This window comes from Pteropus medius, unplaced genomic scaffold (assembly GCF_902729225.1).
Source record: "Pteropus medius unplaced genomic scaffold, Ma_sr-lr_union100, whole genome shotgun sequence".
NCBI lineage: Eukaryota > Metazoa > Chordata > Mammalia > Chiroptera > Pteropodidae > Pteropus > Pteropus medius.
This window is the reverse complement of record NW_024347731.1, coordinates 1,131,144-1,148,182: the sequence shown is the minus strand read 5'-3', so window position 1 is coordinate 1,148,182 and position 17,039 is coordinate 1,131,144. Positions and strand designations below refer to the sequence as shown.

Below are 17,039 nucleotides of genomic sequence, written 5' to 3'. Positions count from 1 at the left end.
TTGATAAATGTTTTAGAAACAGCAAACTTAATTTCTTAATCTTTGGGACAGAGCAAATGTCACTAGCTGAAATATGTTAACATTACTTCTAAGTGCTAAGAACCTAAGTTGTACATAAATTCATCAGTTGGATTATTAATCATCTGTTAACTCCTCTGGGCCTCAGTTTCCTATACGTGCAAAATACTGTTCATGTTTTAAAGGAGCTTGAAAGGACTTTGAAAATTCTATTATCATATTATTAACAAAAATATTAAAAACAAAAAAGAAAAATGTTAACGAAACACATATATTCTTAAGCATTTGAATTACTGCCCTTATATTACTTTTAAAATCACAGGTATTATCAGGTATTGAAGATAGTCCAATTAGTCTCATCAGTTAGTCATATATAAATCAAATTACTTTTAAATCAATAATATACCTAAAATTAAATCTTTCAGTGTAGAATGAGAGGTCTAATCACAGGTTAACATAACAAATATTTGCTTCAAAAATTAAGGCATTTAATATTTGGCAGTCACAAGTCTCATCATTAAAAATACTTTTATTGTTTCATCAGTGACATTTAAATATTTCCGAATTCCTGAATCAAATGTTTCTTCTTAGTTTTCCAATGGCTGTGATTTGTCTTCTTTTGGTCTATTCAGTAGAAAGTGAACTATGTGAAGTAGAACATCATCGTTAAAACCTTTCACATCATTATCTTCTATTTTTTCATAAAGAGGCTTACTCTGTGTCCCCCAACATATATTCTTACGAGTGTTATTTTGATCGGCTTGTGTGGTAAGTGCCAAAGTATTTAACTGGTAGCAGAAAAAAGAAAAGTATTTTCCATCTGTGATTACACCCTGAGAGACAAAAGGTCGAGTAACATCTGCTTCACTCCAGAATCCTATAGAAGAAAAGTTATAGTGAAATTTACATAGAATATATTTTACCAAAACAAAACATATACATTAGACTGCAGCGGTCCCCAACCTTTTTAGTCCCAGTTTTCCTATGAGAAGCTAATGCTTGATGATCTGAGGTGGAGCTGAGGCAGTGATGCTAGTAGGGAGCCACTGCAAATAGAGATGAAGCTTTGCTCGCCTGCTGCTCAAATTCTGCTGTGTGGCCCAGTTCCTAACAGGCCATGGACGGGTACTGGTCTATGGCCTAGGGGACCCCTGCAATAGAGGGTACTGAATACCTCCTAAAAGCTAGATATTTTACCTACCAAATTCCTGAAGGCCTCAAAGCTCTCTCTCTTCATTCTAATCCTATAGTCTATGTCTGCATCAAGAATTATTTCCTCTTGCCTAGTATCACCAAACTCATGATACATCTTTTCAACAATTTCTGCCTTCAACAGCTTTCAACCTGTAACAAGTTATATCTATGCAGATCTCCCCTACATCTAGTATTAACTACATCATTACTCATCAACTTTAAATATGTTCAAATTTTCCCCATACCAGTAGCATCTGCCACCCAATAATCATTATGGCCATTTATTTCACCAACTCTACAAAAAAAAGCCCTTCAGCAAAACACCTAACTTTCTAAGTACTTGAACCATGTCCTCAGACAAATTCTGTGTCTTCCTTTATGTATTTCAAAATTTGTTTTATGAGTTGCTGTCATTTCGCTTAGTGTGTCTTAGGTGATAAGGCTCCAGGGTGCCTTAATATCTTTACAACTCAAATTTTCTGACTGCTTCTTGTTCCTGGCTGACTGGCTTTAATACTCTTAAATCCTACTGCCAGGGTCAAGCCTTAATGGAGACACCCAATGAATAGTACTGTTAAAATGTGAACTTAATTAGGTTGCAAAAAATATTTTATCTTCCATGAGTAAACAGTGCCATTCTAACATCTTCAGGAAAGGTTCCTCACTTTTTTTGATTCTGTCTAATCCTATTCCTGCTCTCTACATTTACTTCTTTTATAGAAACGTAAGTCAACAATTATTGAGTATAAGGTTAAAATATATACATAAAGGAAAAAGGTGAGCCTAGCAATAATTAAATCTGTATTAAAATTCCTCCTGGGTACTTATATAGAATTAAACAAGTTACATATTATATTACTTCAGGTTTCATAATAAAATCCAAATGCCTCAAAATGGACTCTAAAAGTCCTATGCAATATGACCTCTGGCTTCTTCTATTTCATTCCTGACCATTCTTCCCCTGCTTTCCTCATTACTTTTCATGTTGTTCCTTAAACACCTCAAGTATGTTTCAACTTCAGAGACTTACTTGCCATTCCTTTTGCCTAAAAGTGTCTTTCTCCCAAGTTTAAGTATAGGCAGCCTATTGCCATTCGGGTCACTGGTCAAATGTCATTTTTCTGAAGACCTCTTCTAAATTATTATGTTTAGACAGATTCTGCCCCATACCCCATTTACACCTGCACACTATAAATCATTCTACCCCTTTCTAGTATATTTTCTTCATAGTATTACCAATACCTAAAATATTGCATGCTTATTATCCTTTACTCTCCTCACTATAACATAAGTTCCAGGAGAGGAGGATCTGCCTATCTCATTGAACATGGGATCTCCAAGGCCAACAGTGCTTGTACACAAAAAACATTCACTATTTACTGAATGAATGACCAATCGCCTAATCCACATCCTGGATATGGCCTTCAAAAAATTATAAAGGATAGCTGTGATTTAACTTAAAATTTAATCCACCAAAGCATTTCCTTTTCTGGCTTTAGAAAGCTACTATCATCTACAGTGCTGATTTAGTTAGCTATATAGTCTTTAAAATACTTGAAAACACAATCAGAAAAAAAAAAACACTCTCAAACAAAAGTGATCAACATAAAAGATCAAAGTAACTACCTAAGTGCCACCTGCCAACTACAAATGTAAAATATTTTATTATGGATTTTAAAACAACTATATTTTGTGCCAATGTAAAAATTTTCAAAATGTTAAGATTCCACCTACATTTTAACAGATAAAAACAATTTGAACTATTTTCTTAAAAATGTCAGATATCTTCCAAGAACACACCATAATTTTACCTTGATACATAGCTTGTGCTCCAGTCCAAGCAAAAAGGCTTGCAATAGCATTAGCTCTAAAAACAACTTCTATCTGATCAGCACAGTTTTGTTTCAATAGCCTTTCCCTTTTTAATTTGTCAGGTAACAGATGAAACTGGGTATGACCATAACAGTATGGATCTGCTGTCTTTGAGCCTGAAGAGCAAAATAAAAATGTGAAATGTACATGTAGAACATCTGGAGAACATTTTTAGTATTTGTTTTAAACCCATCTTTCTCCTCTACATATCATGTGATTAGTATTCAAAATATACAAGGGAAGGTTGGTTTATTTATTGACTTGATTATAATAAAGGTAAATTTCACATGAAAGTACAGTCTGCTATCATAAAGCCCAATCTGACATACAATAAGTCAAAAGAATATACATAAAACTAATTTAAAATTCCATATTATTTCAGTTTTTTCAAACCCATTATAAAGAGCTTTGTTATTCTTGTCGTTTTGCCAAAGGATACAAACACTTCTAACTTTAAAAACTATGTTATTTAATGTAATAATTACATACCTTCTCAATTTAAAAAATAATTGACTTTTATATGATGCTGCTAAGTAAAGAAAACAAGGGCCAATATTTTATAAAATGTTGATATTCTTGACTTCAGTGGTAAAGTCAAAAGTTCCTTATAATTCTAAGACTACAGTGACGGAGAGGAGCTGATAAAATAGGTCTGGTAGACTAATATAAAGCTGATTCCTTAAAATCTTCTGGAAGTTGGCTAGTGATTAATAGACAAAGAAAAATTAGCAAAAGAATAAACTGCATAAGGGCAAGAATCAGGCCTTATTAATTTTTATATTTGTGATGATTATCACAGAGCGTGATACAAATGGCAGGCTTTTGTAAAAAAGCCAATCACTGCCTCAATTCCAGTTCTATACTTGTTTACTTCTGAAAAAACAAATTACTTTTTCTATATAATAAATCAACAAAGTCTAACAAGTGTAACTATTTATTTTTAAATTTAAATACTGCTAACTCAGTAGAAATAGTAAAATTTTAAATGGTGAGCTGAAAGAACATTTTCTTTCCAATTTTCATGCATACTGCAACCTGAGATTACAAATTATATTGCTCATAGACTACCTGAACCTTAGTCATCAAGAATTAATTTGCAAATCTGCACAAGGCACTTTAGACACATTTATAGTACAATATATCAAATGATAAACTTACCAATAAATATGGTATTTTCATACTGTCGTTTGAATAAAGGAAGTTTGTCTGGCTTACAATTCATAACAGGGGTTTCTATAGGTACAGAATAATCCAGCGGCACAAACTTAAAGAAAAAGTCATAAGTGAATTCACAGCAGCACTAATACAAATTTTACTCATAATAGGTTTAAAAATTTTAAAATAGGATGTTTTTACAAAATGATTTGATAACACTACTATCTAATGATGAATAAAATTTAGCCAGTCACTTGTTTTTATAAAGTTTTATTGGAACACAGCCATGCACATTCATTTACAGGTGGTACATGGCTACTTTTATACTTAAAAACTGAGATCAATAATTGCAACATAGACTTATGGCCCCCCAAATCCTAAAATATTTACTATGTGGATTTTTACCAAAAAAAATGTGCCAACCTCTGACATGGACACACAGACAACACTCAAAATATACTTTTTTTCTCCAAAAGAACTGTATGTATGTAATATGACCAGCTTATAACTAGAAAAATGCCTCGACTTGTGAAAAGGTAGTGTAGGTATTATAAATTATACTCATAAACTATTATCAGTTTTTTATATTTTTATAGTAAGAAAAAGAAAAGATTCGTATGTTCCTGAAAACTGATGACTTAACCCCACTTACCCACTTAAAATAATTATTTGACCTTCGGGGAATATGTACACCATAGCAGACTAAAAAGCTTTAAAAGAATTTCAGATGGATGTATTTGAAACTCAAAAGGCAAGTATTCAACCAACACTATTTAACCCACCTAGCCCATTACCTAGTGTGCCTATGACATTTCCTCATCACACATCAATAGGTACATATGCAATAAATAAATAAATCCTTACCTCTGGGAGTTGTTTGGATATTCGGATCTGGTTGTGCGGTTTATCGTTTATTTGGTATCGCAAGGCATCAATTCGACCTTTCCTATGACCACGAGGAATAATTTCTTCACCACGTAACCAGTAAAAGTGAACTGGGCGTTTACAATCTACCAAAAGATATTCACAATTTTCTTATCTGATCATTTACATTTGATTATTACGAGAGTACTAACCTCAGCAATACAAAACTCAAGAATGATTGTACTAATTAAAAATATATCAGAAAATACTTTCTGATATAAAAATATATCAGAAAATACTCCATAGAGTAGGGGGTAGGTGCTCATTTAACTTAAATGATCATGACATAAATATAACACGCAAACATGTATTGTCTACTTGTACCATCACTACTTGTACCAAACATTTATTGTCTACTTGTACCGTCACTACCAAAGAATTTTCTCAGTTAAGAGAACAGGAATGTTACTAGAAATAAAAAGTTTAAATAGTCAGAACTGTCTTATAAATTACTAATTTGACCTTCACAATAACTGAAAAGTATAAATAATTGTCATCGTCTCCTTTTTACAGAAGAGGAACCTGAGTTGACATGGTTAACTAAGTTTTCTAGTTAACTAACTGGTTAATTTAGTTAAACAGGCCATCAATCAGGAGCAGTCAAAGTCTATGATGCTTCCTTCAAGATCACTTCCTTCTCAAGTGAGAGGAAGTAACAATGACACTGTAAGACTCAGTTGAGCACACATCTCGAGTTATAATAACATCGATTCAATAAATACTTATTAAGATGCCTACTGGGTGGTAGATATAAAATGATGAATATGTCAGAAACACTAATTTTTAACTGTCTATTCATTAAAGAGAGGTTACTGATTGTTAACTGGGAACCCAGATTGACTGAGTTGGAATCCTGACAGCCAAATCTATCAGCTACAGGCTCTTTTGACTAGATACATTTTAGGTTTCTGTGCCTTCAGTTTTTTGTTTTTTATTTTTACCATTTATAAAACAATGCTACCTACTGTAAACAGTTGTGAGATTAGTTGGCATAAATAAGATTTAGAACTGGGCCAGGCACAAAGTACTGAATAAATGTTAGGTATTTTAATCAATATCACCTTTAATCTCAACAATTTCATAATGAAATACTATTATCGTAATTCTCATTTTGAAAATGAGAAAGATTAGGCTAAAAGATGTTAATGAATTGACATATGGTCACGTAACTTTTTGGTGCAAGTGCCAAAAAGGCATCCTAGGTCTGTCCCACTCTCTAAGAGCCCCTTCTCTTAACAAACACTGCTCTTCCATTTGGCTGCGCCTTCACAAAGCAGAGTCAAGGACTGAAGTCCTGGAGTCTTTAGGCAACTAGCCTAGAGTTGCAGTTACAGGTGCGACAACTCAGTCTCCATATTCCTCGCGCAGTGACTGGTACTAAACCACGTTGTCCTCAACTAGGAGTCAAAGAACTGAGAAAAAAACTGACAAAAGAGAGAATGAATAGGAGACAAGTCTGTTTCGGAGTGGGCCCCTATAATCCCCACCTACTCTGCCCGGCGTGGGAGGCTCAAAGCTTACCGAGGGCGGCGGCAGCCAGGACGGGGTTGTGTGCGCTGAGCAGGCCCATGAGGGTGGCCACCAGCTGGTCGAGTAAGGGGGAGGCGATGGCCTCACGTTCCTGGTAGATGGGCAATCGCCGCTTGCGCCGCAGGTAGAAGTGCTCCTGCAAGAGGCAGTCACAAGCGGCGGCGCGCAGGGCCGCTAGGTCCAGGGCGGGCGCGGGCTCTGTCTCCGCGGGCGGCGGAGGCAGACCCGATAGGAACACGGTCTTGGTGAAGCCCTGATACCAGCGGTCGGCGTTCAGGGCGAAGGTCTGCGGGTAAACAACGTACTTCATGAACTGCATCTTGGTGAGGATACGCATCTTCTCGTCCACAGACTCGGCCGCGTGAACCGTCGCCTGCCACTTCTCTACTCGCCGCTGCCGGGCCGCATTGCTTTTGGCAGTCAGGGAGGCCACAATCGGCGGGTAGCGAGCGATGGGGGCCGCCGCGACATCTGGACCGGGTATTTCAGGAGCCCCGACGGCGGCCTCGGCCGCGGTGTGCAATGACAGCCCCGGACTGCGGCGCGCAAACCTCCAACACCTGGCCGCCGCCATTTTTGACCACGGTTTCGACCCCAGAGGTCAACTTCAGCAATTGCCCCTACCCTCTTGCCTTAAGGACCAATCGGAAGGCGGAATCTGAGCCAGTCTTCGGGAGGCCGATTCTCAGTGGGCTTGGGAAACTTACGTCATCCATTACTTAGCCAATCAGATGGTTTCTCCAACTTAGTTTTTCGTGGTCGGGAGCGTTTGTAGACGAAAGGAAAAACTTCAGAGCCAATAGGTTTTCCGTAGGTCTGGCGGGTAGGAATGAAACCTTTAAACCGGAGTTGCTGCCACTTTCGTTTGCATCTTGGACCCAGGCAACAGTTTTGCCAGAAGTCATTTAAGAACGTTCTGAACGGGAGTTTCTAGCTCTTGGCTAACTTTAATGATTTCATTTGTGTATGGCTCATCACGTCTTTTCTGTATTATTGAAACTACCGTTCTAGCTTTTTTTTTTTTTGATAATACGTGCTTGCTTTTAAGATAAGGCAGGCATCACTCAAAAGACCACTGCTAATCTTTGAGAAAATAATACCATATTTCTGTATGCTAATTGATATATAATTTGTTTAATGATAATTTTACAAAAAGAAGAATATACTTGGATTAAACTGAAAAAAGGGAAATGAATAAAAAACTACGAAAGAATTATGGTTAAATTTTGCTGTGTTAAAATTCATTATTTCAGCACACGAGTTGATTCCTACTAATCTGTGAGCACCTTTAAGTAGGAACTGTTTTACTTTTTAATCTTCAGCAATCACCTGTGCAATGATTCTCGAGAACATTTATTTATTATTATATTTTTACATATGTTAATAATAATTTAGCATTTTGACACATTGCAAGCCTAATGTTATTTTTGGTTAAAAAGATTTAATACAGAAGAAAAACAAGGGAATGGATGTCATTTTGATATAGTAAGCTGTCCAAAAATCTGCTACCAACCTCTGTTTGCCAGGACCAACTGCACTGCATCACAACTGCACTGTAAGTAAGAAAACAGAAATTTCTTGGGACTGTGAGATAGCAGGGGCTGGCTTCATGCAAGGGATGACCACTTTTCTGTTAGTGCTTCATTGTGGCACAAAGCTTCAGATCCTAAAATTGTCTCATTCTTTTTCGCTAGGATTGAAATTCTATGAGAAATTCCTTGTTTTTCTGTTTCTGGAAATTGCGACTGAAATGCAAATGTCTCTAGAATAAAAGTGAAAATATTTCTGGAATAGAAGTACCTTGACAACTAAATATTGGAATTAGTAACAGGTTTTTGTTTTTGTTTTTGTTTTTGAACTATTTGTTTTAAAGATAGTAACTTAAATAACTTCAAAGTATCCTAAATCATAAATAAAAGTTACAGAAACTTCTGCCAGTTTTTGATGTAGTACCAAGTCCTTCCCTATAAATGTGATTTTCTGGTTGGGATTCTCAGGTGTTTTTATTTTTTTTGTATAAACCACATCCATAACAAAGCATTTTATGATTTACATTTTTGATTTATTTAATGTGGAGCTAAAGCATATATTTACAAAGCAACCCGAATATAGAATCTTTTTAGACTTTTATGTCTCTTCTTTTCCCTCTAATTTTACCACTGTCGCAGACACATCTAATTCAACAGTAATCGTTTTGGAAAAACATCACCAGAATTTTTTAAATTAGCTTTCATAATTTTAAAGCAATTTTCTTTTCGTACTCATCCTTTATCATTTTAAACAATTTTAGTTAAATTAGATAACTACAATAATAAATAAAACTGGTATGAACAGGTCCGGGAGCAAATTGATAAGCACATCTGGGCACTGAAAGAAGAGCTTTGAGCTTGTTCTTCGTGACACCCTATGTCTTACAAAACAACAGTGTAATACTGCAGTTTAGTAGAGAAGATTTTTGAAAGATTCTTTATGTCTTAAATACTTATCTGTTAAAAGTAGAGTGAGACTTGCAAGGTTTTAGAAGTACGTCTTGCTCATTTAGGGCAAGGGGTCAAAGAACGTGGGTGGAAAAAGAGTGATCAATATGGTGAAGTGTAGTGGTTAAGAGCATGAACCTAGAATCAGGTTATCTAGGTTATAATCCTGGCTCCACCATTTAAATAAGTTGAGTGACTTTGATGAAGTTTATTAAACCCACCAAGTCTTACCTTCCTTATCTGTAATAAATTATTATTACCTTTTCTGATTTCTCACAGGATCATTATAAGATAAAAATCAAACAAGATGCACTTTAAGCATTATGTTTTTGTTAATATTGTAAGGAAGAGGAGGAGACACATTATTATCACTAGAAACTAATTAGTTCTCATGATATAGCAGTTTCATTTTTAAAATACCCGTTGTTGGAAGACTATGTAAAGTTTATTTTTTATCAGCAGCCATTTAATACTTGGTTCCTCTTGAACAGTTATTAAGTGAATGATGAAAAACTCACCGTCTGAGTATCCCTATTTATCGTTTGGACTCTTCTGTTTATTCACTTATGTTCTCATCAAAGATTTATTGAATGTTTACTGTATGTTAGATGTCAGGCATTTTGGTGATGGTGAGGTAAGAAAGAAGGAAGCCTTCAGAAACATGAAAAACAGTCCGTGGAGGAAAGGTATGGTTTGAGAATATAATAGGAACTTCTGATTTTTTTTGGTGGCCACATGCGTATCCTGCTATCTTGAGCGGAGAAGGAAAGAAGAGTATTTGGGGCAAGTACACTGAGCCAGGAGTAAGGTGTTTCGCTCACCTCCATTGCAAATCTAAGGAGTGCCAAAAAACTCAGTAATGAACATAATATTTTAATAAAAAGTCTTAAAAATCAAAATTAATTCAAAAAGTCCACGATGAATAAAATATCAAAATTAAGGGATCAGCAGAATCACAATTTACTCAGTTCAGAAGTGAGCCCCCCAGAGGCCATGCATATGATTCTTCCTCAAATATTAGAGTGGTGAATTTACCCAGATGCTGTTCTCTATCTGTGCGTCGTTTGTGGTCCTTCCTTTCCAACAAGGACTTCTTAGGGGGATAACAGTGAATTTGAATGTACCTTTGGATATAGGACCAGGTTTTAATATGGCTTAGTGTCCTACCAAACTGATTATACTCCAATCACGAGCTATATATTTTTCTATTTCTCTGTCATTGAAATATGAACATGTCTGTAATATGAATTTCTGAAATTCATATATTTCAAATGTTCTCTCAAATTACACAACAGTGTTCCTTAACTCATGCATATAGCAGTAATCTGTTACATTTAGAACATATGGCTGCATATGATATTTCAAATGTCTTTTGCAAGTGAAGTCATCATCCAGTTTTATGGAAACATCTGCAATATGACTGGAGCAAAACAATAATTTTTCTCAGTAGTCATCAGATTTTTTTCAAATTCACATTGATATGTTAGCTTAAAATTATTTTTTCCTAAAATAACTCAAGTAGTTAAAATAGCCTCAAATGACTTACAAATAGACATCAAAGTATGATATTCATAATGAGAAAGCAAATTGTTACCACATTTTTGGAGAATACTTTGGTGATATCATTCAGCCTTCTAAAAGGCCCATTACTTCTATCCCTGAGGTAATAACTGAGTTCAGTCAAAGAAAGTGACTCAATATAATTTTAGAAATTAAAAAATATGTGTACAACTTGTAATGCTGACAGCCAACTGCTACCCAACTCCCAAAACAAAGTTTAGTTTTGCCCAGGTCAAGGTGAGAGGCTCACCTTTCATGACATCATCACCCCACCTCCATCCCCCAGCAGATCTAAGTCCTACTCTCTAAACAAGAATGTTTCAAGATCCTAGGACTGTTGACTGAATTTGGGGGCCTTCCTCCTTCTAGGACTGCTTGTCTGTGAATTCTTCCACTCAGCTTCCTGGCCCTGTGTCAATAGTTTTCCAAAACAAATACAGACTCATAGAAACAGTGACAAAAGGGATGGTTACTAGAAGGGAGGGGGTAGGGAAATGGGTGAAAAAGGTGAAAGAATATAGTCAATAGTATCATGATAGGTTTACATGGTGAAAGATGATTACTAGAATTAATGGAGTGATCACATTGTAAAATATAGAAATGTCAAATCATATTGTACGCCTGAAATGAATATAACCTATATAATATTGTATATTAACTATACTTAAAAAAGATAGAACTGTTTTCCCTTTCTCTTCCCAATTAGTGTACCCTCTGCTCCTCTAGACTGTCTTCTTTCTTCCTTGGACTTGGGTTGCCACTTTGCCTCTTCTTCCCATTCTTCTAGACTAAATTTTGTATAGTCATTATGTGGGAAGGAAAACAGCCCTGAAAACATATTCAGGGTTATATGAATCACTGTTTAACCTTCAGTGTAGTCTGAGGTAGAGAAAATGGCATCAGGGTAAAAGTCAGAGAGGAGAAAAGGGAAAGACATTGAGAATAACTGGCTTGACACTTGGCGATGTAATCTTGCTTCATTTGTAATAATATAATAATAAATTGCAAACATTTGTAATAGTAAATATTTGTAATAGAAAATAGCATACACACAAAGTAATAATAAGGGACAATTTAAATAAATTACAGTACATTTAAATTAAAAATGAATTTAAAATCATATCCAACAAGATATAAAAACATTGATAAAATTTATAAAATAGTAAAAAGTTTTTGAAATAAAGGTAAGTTTAAAAACTAAAATTAAAAGCAGTCTGTGTACATTGCATGATCTGTTAAGAAATATGTGCACATAAAGACACACAGAAAAACCCAAGAAAGAGTGCAATAAAATGTTATCAAAAGTTAAAAGCAGGGGGTGTAATTCTTGGCATTCTTCCTTCCTATAATTTCTAATTTATCTTTACTAAATTCAAATTGTTTCTTTCTTTTACAAATCAAAATAAAACAATTTAGAAGTAAAAAGTTAGGAAGAAAGGTAACATATTGCCAGAATCTGAATAGATGCATCGTATATTATTGCATCAGATGGCCAATTACTTGCTGAATATATCTAATCATATAGTAGAATTCTAACTCAAAGTAGTAGGCTTCTGGGTTAGATTGTATTGATTTTCTACGTTAAAGCCTAGTATTCTGTTCACACAAGTTCAGATTCGGAGTGGATAAAGTAGAAAATTCAGGGCTAGGAATTGGAAGAAGCTATCAGATACCTGAAGAAATGTAAAGATCAACAGAGAATAAACTGAACGAAGCCATCTAGAGTTGGAACAGTGAAATTGGAAGAAACTCACTGCAGGTTCAATGGCCTACAACCTGAGCTGACAAACAAACAAACAAAAACAGTTGCAGAGGCTTCCCCCAGGAAAACAGAGGACAGAGAGAGGAACAGGGTGAAAGGCATGGCATCATGTCCAGCCATTCTGCTCTACATTGACGGGAAAGTAAACAGAATCTTAGGCCTATGCCCAAGACATGTCATTCTGAACTAGAGAGAAAATGATGTCCTTGACAGAGAAGCTTCTTCATTTATAGCTATACCTCCATTATTCCCTGAGCCCAGCAACTAGGGTTGGCCTGTTTCCACAGTCATAAGAACATAAAGTCTTTGATGTAGGCTGAAGATTTTGGACCTGAGTTCATCCTTTATATTGTAATGATTGTATCTCTGTGCAGAGCTTTTGTATGTTATGTAAATGTTGCATATGATCCTTTAGGAGATAAATAACCATGGGGGAACTATGAACAGAGAAATTATTGCATATGGAAAAGATAACTCTGATGGCAGTGAAGAATAAATACGATGGGTCTGAATGGATTTATAGAAAGCATTAACAATGTTATTGAAATTGTCAAGAGAAAGATTATAAGAGTTTGAACAAAATTAGCTGAAGTGGTGATAGAGAGGGTGATCTATAGGAGAGACATTCTGACTGTATAATAAACTAAACTTGTATGTGGGAAATAAAGAAAATCTGGAATAACCCTAAGGGAAATGATATGGATGGTAGAATTATTTCCCAAATGTATGTTTTGGTTAGGGGAAGATGATGAGCCTAGTTTTGGATATCCTGTTATCAAATATTAGCTATATGACAATGGAACTCAGGCCAAAGTCTAGGCTGGAAATACAGATGAAGGACTCGACAAATGTGCGGTAGGTTGAAAGCATGGGCATAAGCAAGATTGCCTTGAGACAGCAGTGAGAATGGAGAGTCATATGGATCTTGATGAACATTAATATTTTAGGGGTTGGCAGATTAGAAGAGATTTGCCAAAGTAAAGAAAGAGAAACATCTTCAGAGGTAGGGAGAAGACAAGGAGAGAATGGTTTTATAAAAATCATACTAGGGAATTCCAAATAGTGTTGAACTCTGAAGAGAACTTAAATAAGAAACATAATTTCTATTGATTTGAGAATAAAGAAGCTGTTAGTGACAGCGTGAAAAAAACTGTTGGATGAACTGAAGACAATTTGCTCCGGGTTGTGTAGGTGAGAAAGTGGAGTCCGTGAGTCCTTTTAAAAAAATGTAGATTAATGTTAAATACATGTGAGGTAATATTGATAATATGTTCTAAATTTTAAAGAATAAAACAAAATAAATAGCCATGTACCCATCACCCAGCTCAGGAAGTAGAATGTTATCAGTAGCTTTGAAGAATTTCACCTCCACTGTGACCCTATCTTATCCCTCCTCCTGCCCACCTAGAGGTAGCCACTCTCCTGAAATGTGTTTTTAATTCGTTTGTTTGTGTAGTTTTATCATGAGTAGATTTTCTTAAATATTTACTCTCTGAATGGCACTCCTGGACTTGTACAGTGAACAACGTGTGTGACCTTTCATGGCAGTCTTGACTAAATATGGTATAGTTTTGCATGTTTTTGAATGTTTTGTAAGTTCAAAATGAAGTCATGTTATGAATTTTCTTTTGTGTTGGGCTTACTCATTCAATTCGAGTTGCTGAAATTTACCTATATTGAATTTTATCATTGTAATTTGATTATTTTTATATTATAAAGTATTACTTTTTATGCATAGATTTCAATAGGGTAATCCTCTTGTAGCTTAATATTCATATTGCTTCTTACTTGGGGCTATTTCAAACAATGCTCCCTGAACTTATCTTCTCTATGCTACGTGCTAGAAGAGGAATGGTTGGGTTATCCTCAACTTTAGTAAGATGACAAATATTTTTTCAAAGAAATTGTTTTCACTTACTCGGAATTTATAAACAGCAACACCTGATAATGTCAGACTTAAACTTTTGCTGATTTGATACGTGTAAAATGATTTTTTTGTGGTTCTAATTTGCATTTCTTTGACTAGTAATATGAATTTGAGCATGTTTTAATGTTATTTAAGTCATTTGTATTTCCTCTGCTATGAAATGTCTGTTCAGGAGTTGTTCATCTTTTTTTTTTTTTAAATGATTTGCAAATACATTTTCCAGTTTTGGCTTGACTTTTCATTTTATTGTATTATTTGATAAAAATAATTTCTTAACTCCAATGTGGTCATATTTTTATGTTTTGCTCATTTTTAAATCGGTTTAAGAGGTACTTCTCAACCTTGATGTTTTATATAAATGTGTAAAAAAAATTTTTACATTTTTCCCTATCAGTAATAAATCATTTTCTTCTGTACTACAGGCAGCTGAGAGCAATGGTGGTGATATTCCTCTAATAGTTGCATTTCTGGATTTCCTAAAAGCAACCTTCTTGCTTCTAATTTCCTACATTAAAACTCTTTGTGGCCTAAATTTCTGGCTGAACTCTTTTGAAATATTGTTGAGGGAATATCCAAGTGTAGAAATGTGAATTTGCTGGCAGCAATCTAGATGATTCTAATTTTTTTCCAGCAATTAAATAGAAAAGGCAGCTGATGATTGCACAGAAGGGCACACAAAAAGTCAAAAGGAGATGTGGGACAATAAAGTTTACAGATTGAGTGATTGGAATCCATGGGCTTCAGTTTGGATAGGAAGGTCTATATTCACATGTGCACACATGAACACATACATATATACATATGTTCACACAGAAGCAACCCTTAACGTTCCCATGTTTGGTTTTTGTACATTACTTGGCAAATATTCGTATCCCTCAACTTGCCTGTCATATAATGAATTTGAAATTTAATGCACCACAAAGAGAAGGGACTTCAATCTCTAGTTTGCAAAAAGGATGACAAAGACCCTTAGAATTTATTGCACTTAAATGATCTATGAGGATCAGTCTCTTTCATTCAAGGAACTAAATTATTTGTATATTGAGTTCATTAGAAAATATCATTATGTCTACAGTAAGGTTGTATGAAAAGAGGTAGAATTTTTATGACCATGACCTTTAGGTCATTAGAGAACATTAGGAATAAGATGTGGTGATGATTCACCTGACAATGTAGGTTAGATACATGACAATGATTCATGTACTCCGATTCCAGGAGCACCTCTTTTTCAGATTAGCAGATATGTATATCAATTGTGTCAGATTGCCTAGGTAAAAGTCCTGATTCTAGTATTTTTTTGTCTTTGCCAGCTTGAGCAAGTCACTTAATCTATTTTTGTTCCCTTCATTCGCCTTTGGAAATAATAATGTGTCTACATAATAAGGATGTTGTTATGTTTAAATGGTGTAACACTACTTCAAAGTGCTTAGAAGAGTGAGACAGGCACATTGAGTGTTCAATAAATTTTTGCTCTTATGATTATCTAGCACTCTGTGATATTTGTGAGAAGAATCAGAAAGTAGTTCACACATCCTAATGAGATAACAGATACTGTTTTTTCTTCATTCTGCTCTCAGCTCCTTCTCCTCTAACACTCACACAATATCTAGTTCACGTTTATGGGAACTTTTCATTTATCGTATCCCCAACATGGAAAAAATATACTGTAGAGCGGTGATAAGCATTGTGTGTCCTCAGACTAGCAGGATCAGCATCACCTGGAAACTTGTGAGAAATGTAAATTTGGGGGCCTCATCCCAGATTTACTAAAATCAGAAACTCTGGGGATGGTGGGCAACGAGCAATATTTTAACAAGTCCCCTAGGTCATTCTGATGCATGCTAAAGTTTAAGAACCACTGCTCTAAGTATATCATTCTGGGCCATGGCTGGAAAAAAGAATTTACCCTATCTGGTATAAATGGAGCTGTTTTAATTAACAGGCTACTTCAAAGATGTGCCCAGGGTTAAGAGAGCAAACGAGGGATGGTGAAACTAAGAGGCCAGCAACTGCAGGCAGACATGCTTATCTTAAGTTCTGAAGGGCAAAAGAGAAAAGTGCATTACAGACCCAGAGAGACAAGTATCTTAAAGATGGAACCACTTGATAGGAGCTGTCATCATCAAAAATCCAGGCACAAAACAGGGCGGACACAGGGAAGAAATATCCCAACTTCTCTGTTCTCGTGCCTTTTATGCATACTCAGCCAGAAACCAGTCATCAAGGGAGCCCAAGGAGTCAGTGCTCATGGCCCAGCTTCTCAGTTCACGGAGCAGGGCAGTGAAGGGCAGAGAATAGATTTGGAAGCCAGGTGCGGATGGAGAATAACCAGAGCATGTAGTGTGGACCCTGAGCAAAGAAGAAGACAGAAATGGGAGCTGAGACGTCACTGACGTAGTCTGTAACGCAGAAGACAGATCAGTTTTCTTCTCATTGTACATCTAGTTAGAAGGACTGAAATAGTAGACACAGGTTTAGAATGAGATTTTATCCTCATAGAACACATATTATTGAGTGCATAAAATGTGCTTTACATTGTGGCAGGCATTGGAGATTCAGCTGTGAACAAAACAAATAAAACTCTGTCTAATAAAGTTTACATGCTGGCCCAGTGAAATAG

At 35.5% G+C, this 17,039-nt stretch overlaps 1 protein-coding gene across 1 annotated transcript; it reads right to left on the bottom strand.

Moving 5' to 3' along the window:
* Window positions 1-288: 288 nt before the first annotated feature.
* Window positions 289-7,300, bottom strand: MRPS30 (mitochondrial ribosomal protein S30). Its single transcript, XM_039877095.1, has 5 exons — window positions 6,685-7,300; window positions 5,104-5,249; window positions 4,243-4,348; window positions 3,024-3,200; window positions 289-895 (listed from the first exon to the last, which is right to left on the bottom strand). Exons 1-5 carry the CDS (start codon window positions 7,265-7,267, stop codon window positions 606-608), a joined length of 1,302 nt encoding a protein of 433 aa, XP_039733029.1. The 5' UTR covers window positions 7,268-7,300; the 3' UTR covers window positions 289-605.
* Between the last annotated feature and the right edge of the window lie 9,739 nt (window positions 7,301-17,039).

Coding starts and splice junctions, on each gene's coding strand:
- MRPS30 (XM_039877095.1), bottom strand. CDS start 7,267: ATGGCGGCGGCCAGGTGTTGGAGGTTTGCGCGCCGCAGTCCGGGGCTG. Junction 4,349..5,103: donor TATCCAAACAACTCCCAGAG/GTAAGGATTTAT, acceptor TTTTTCTTTAAG/TTTGTGCCGCTGGATTATTC. Junction 3,201..4,242: donor TGAAAATACCATATTTATTG/GTAAGTTTATCA, acceptor TTTGCTCTTCAG/GCTCAAAGACAGCAGATCCA.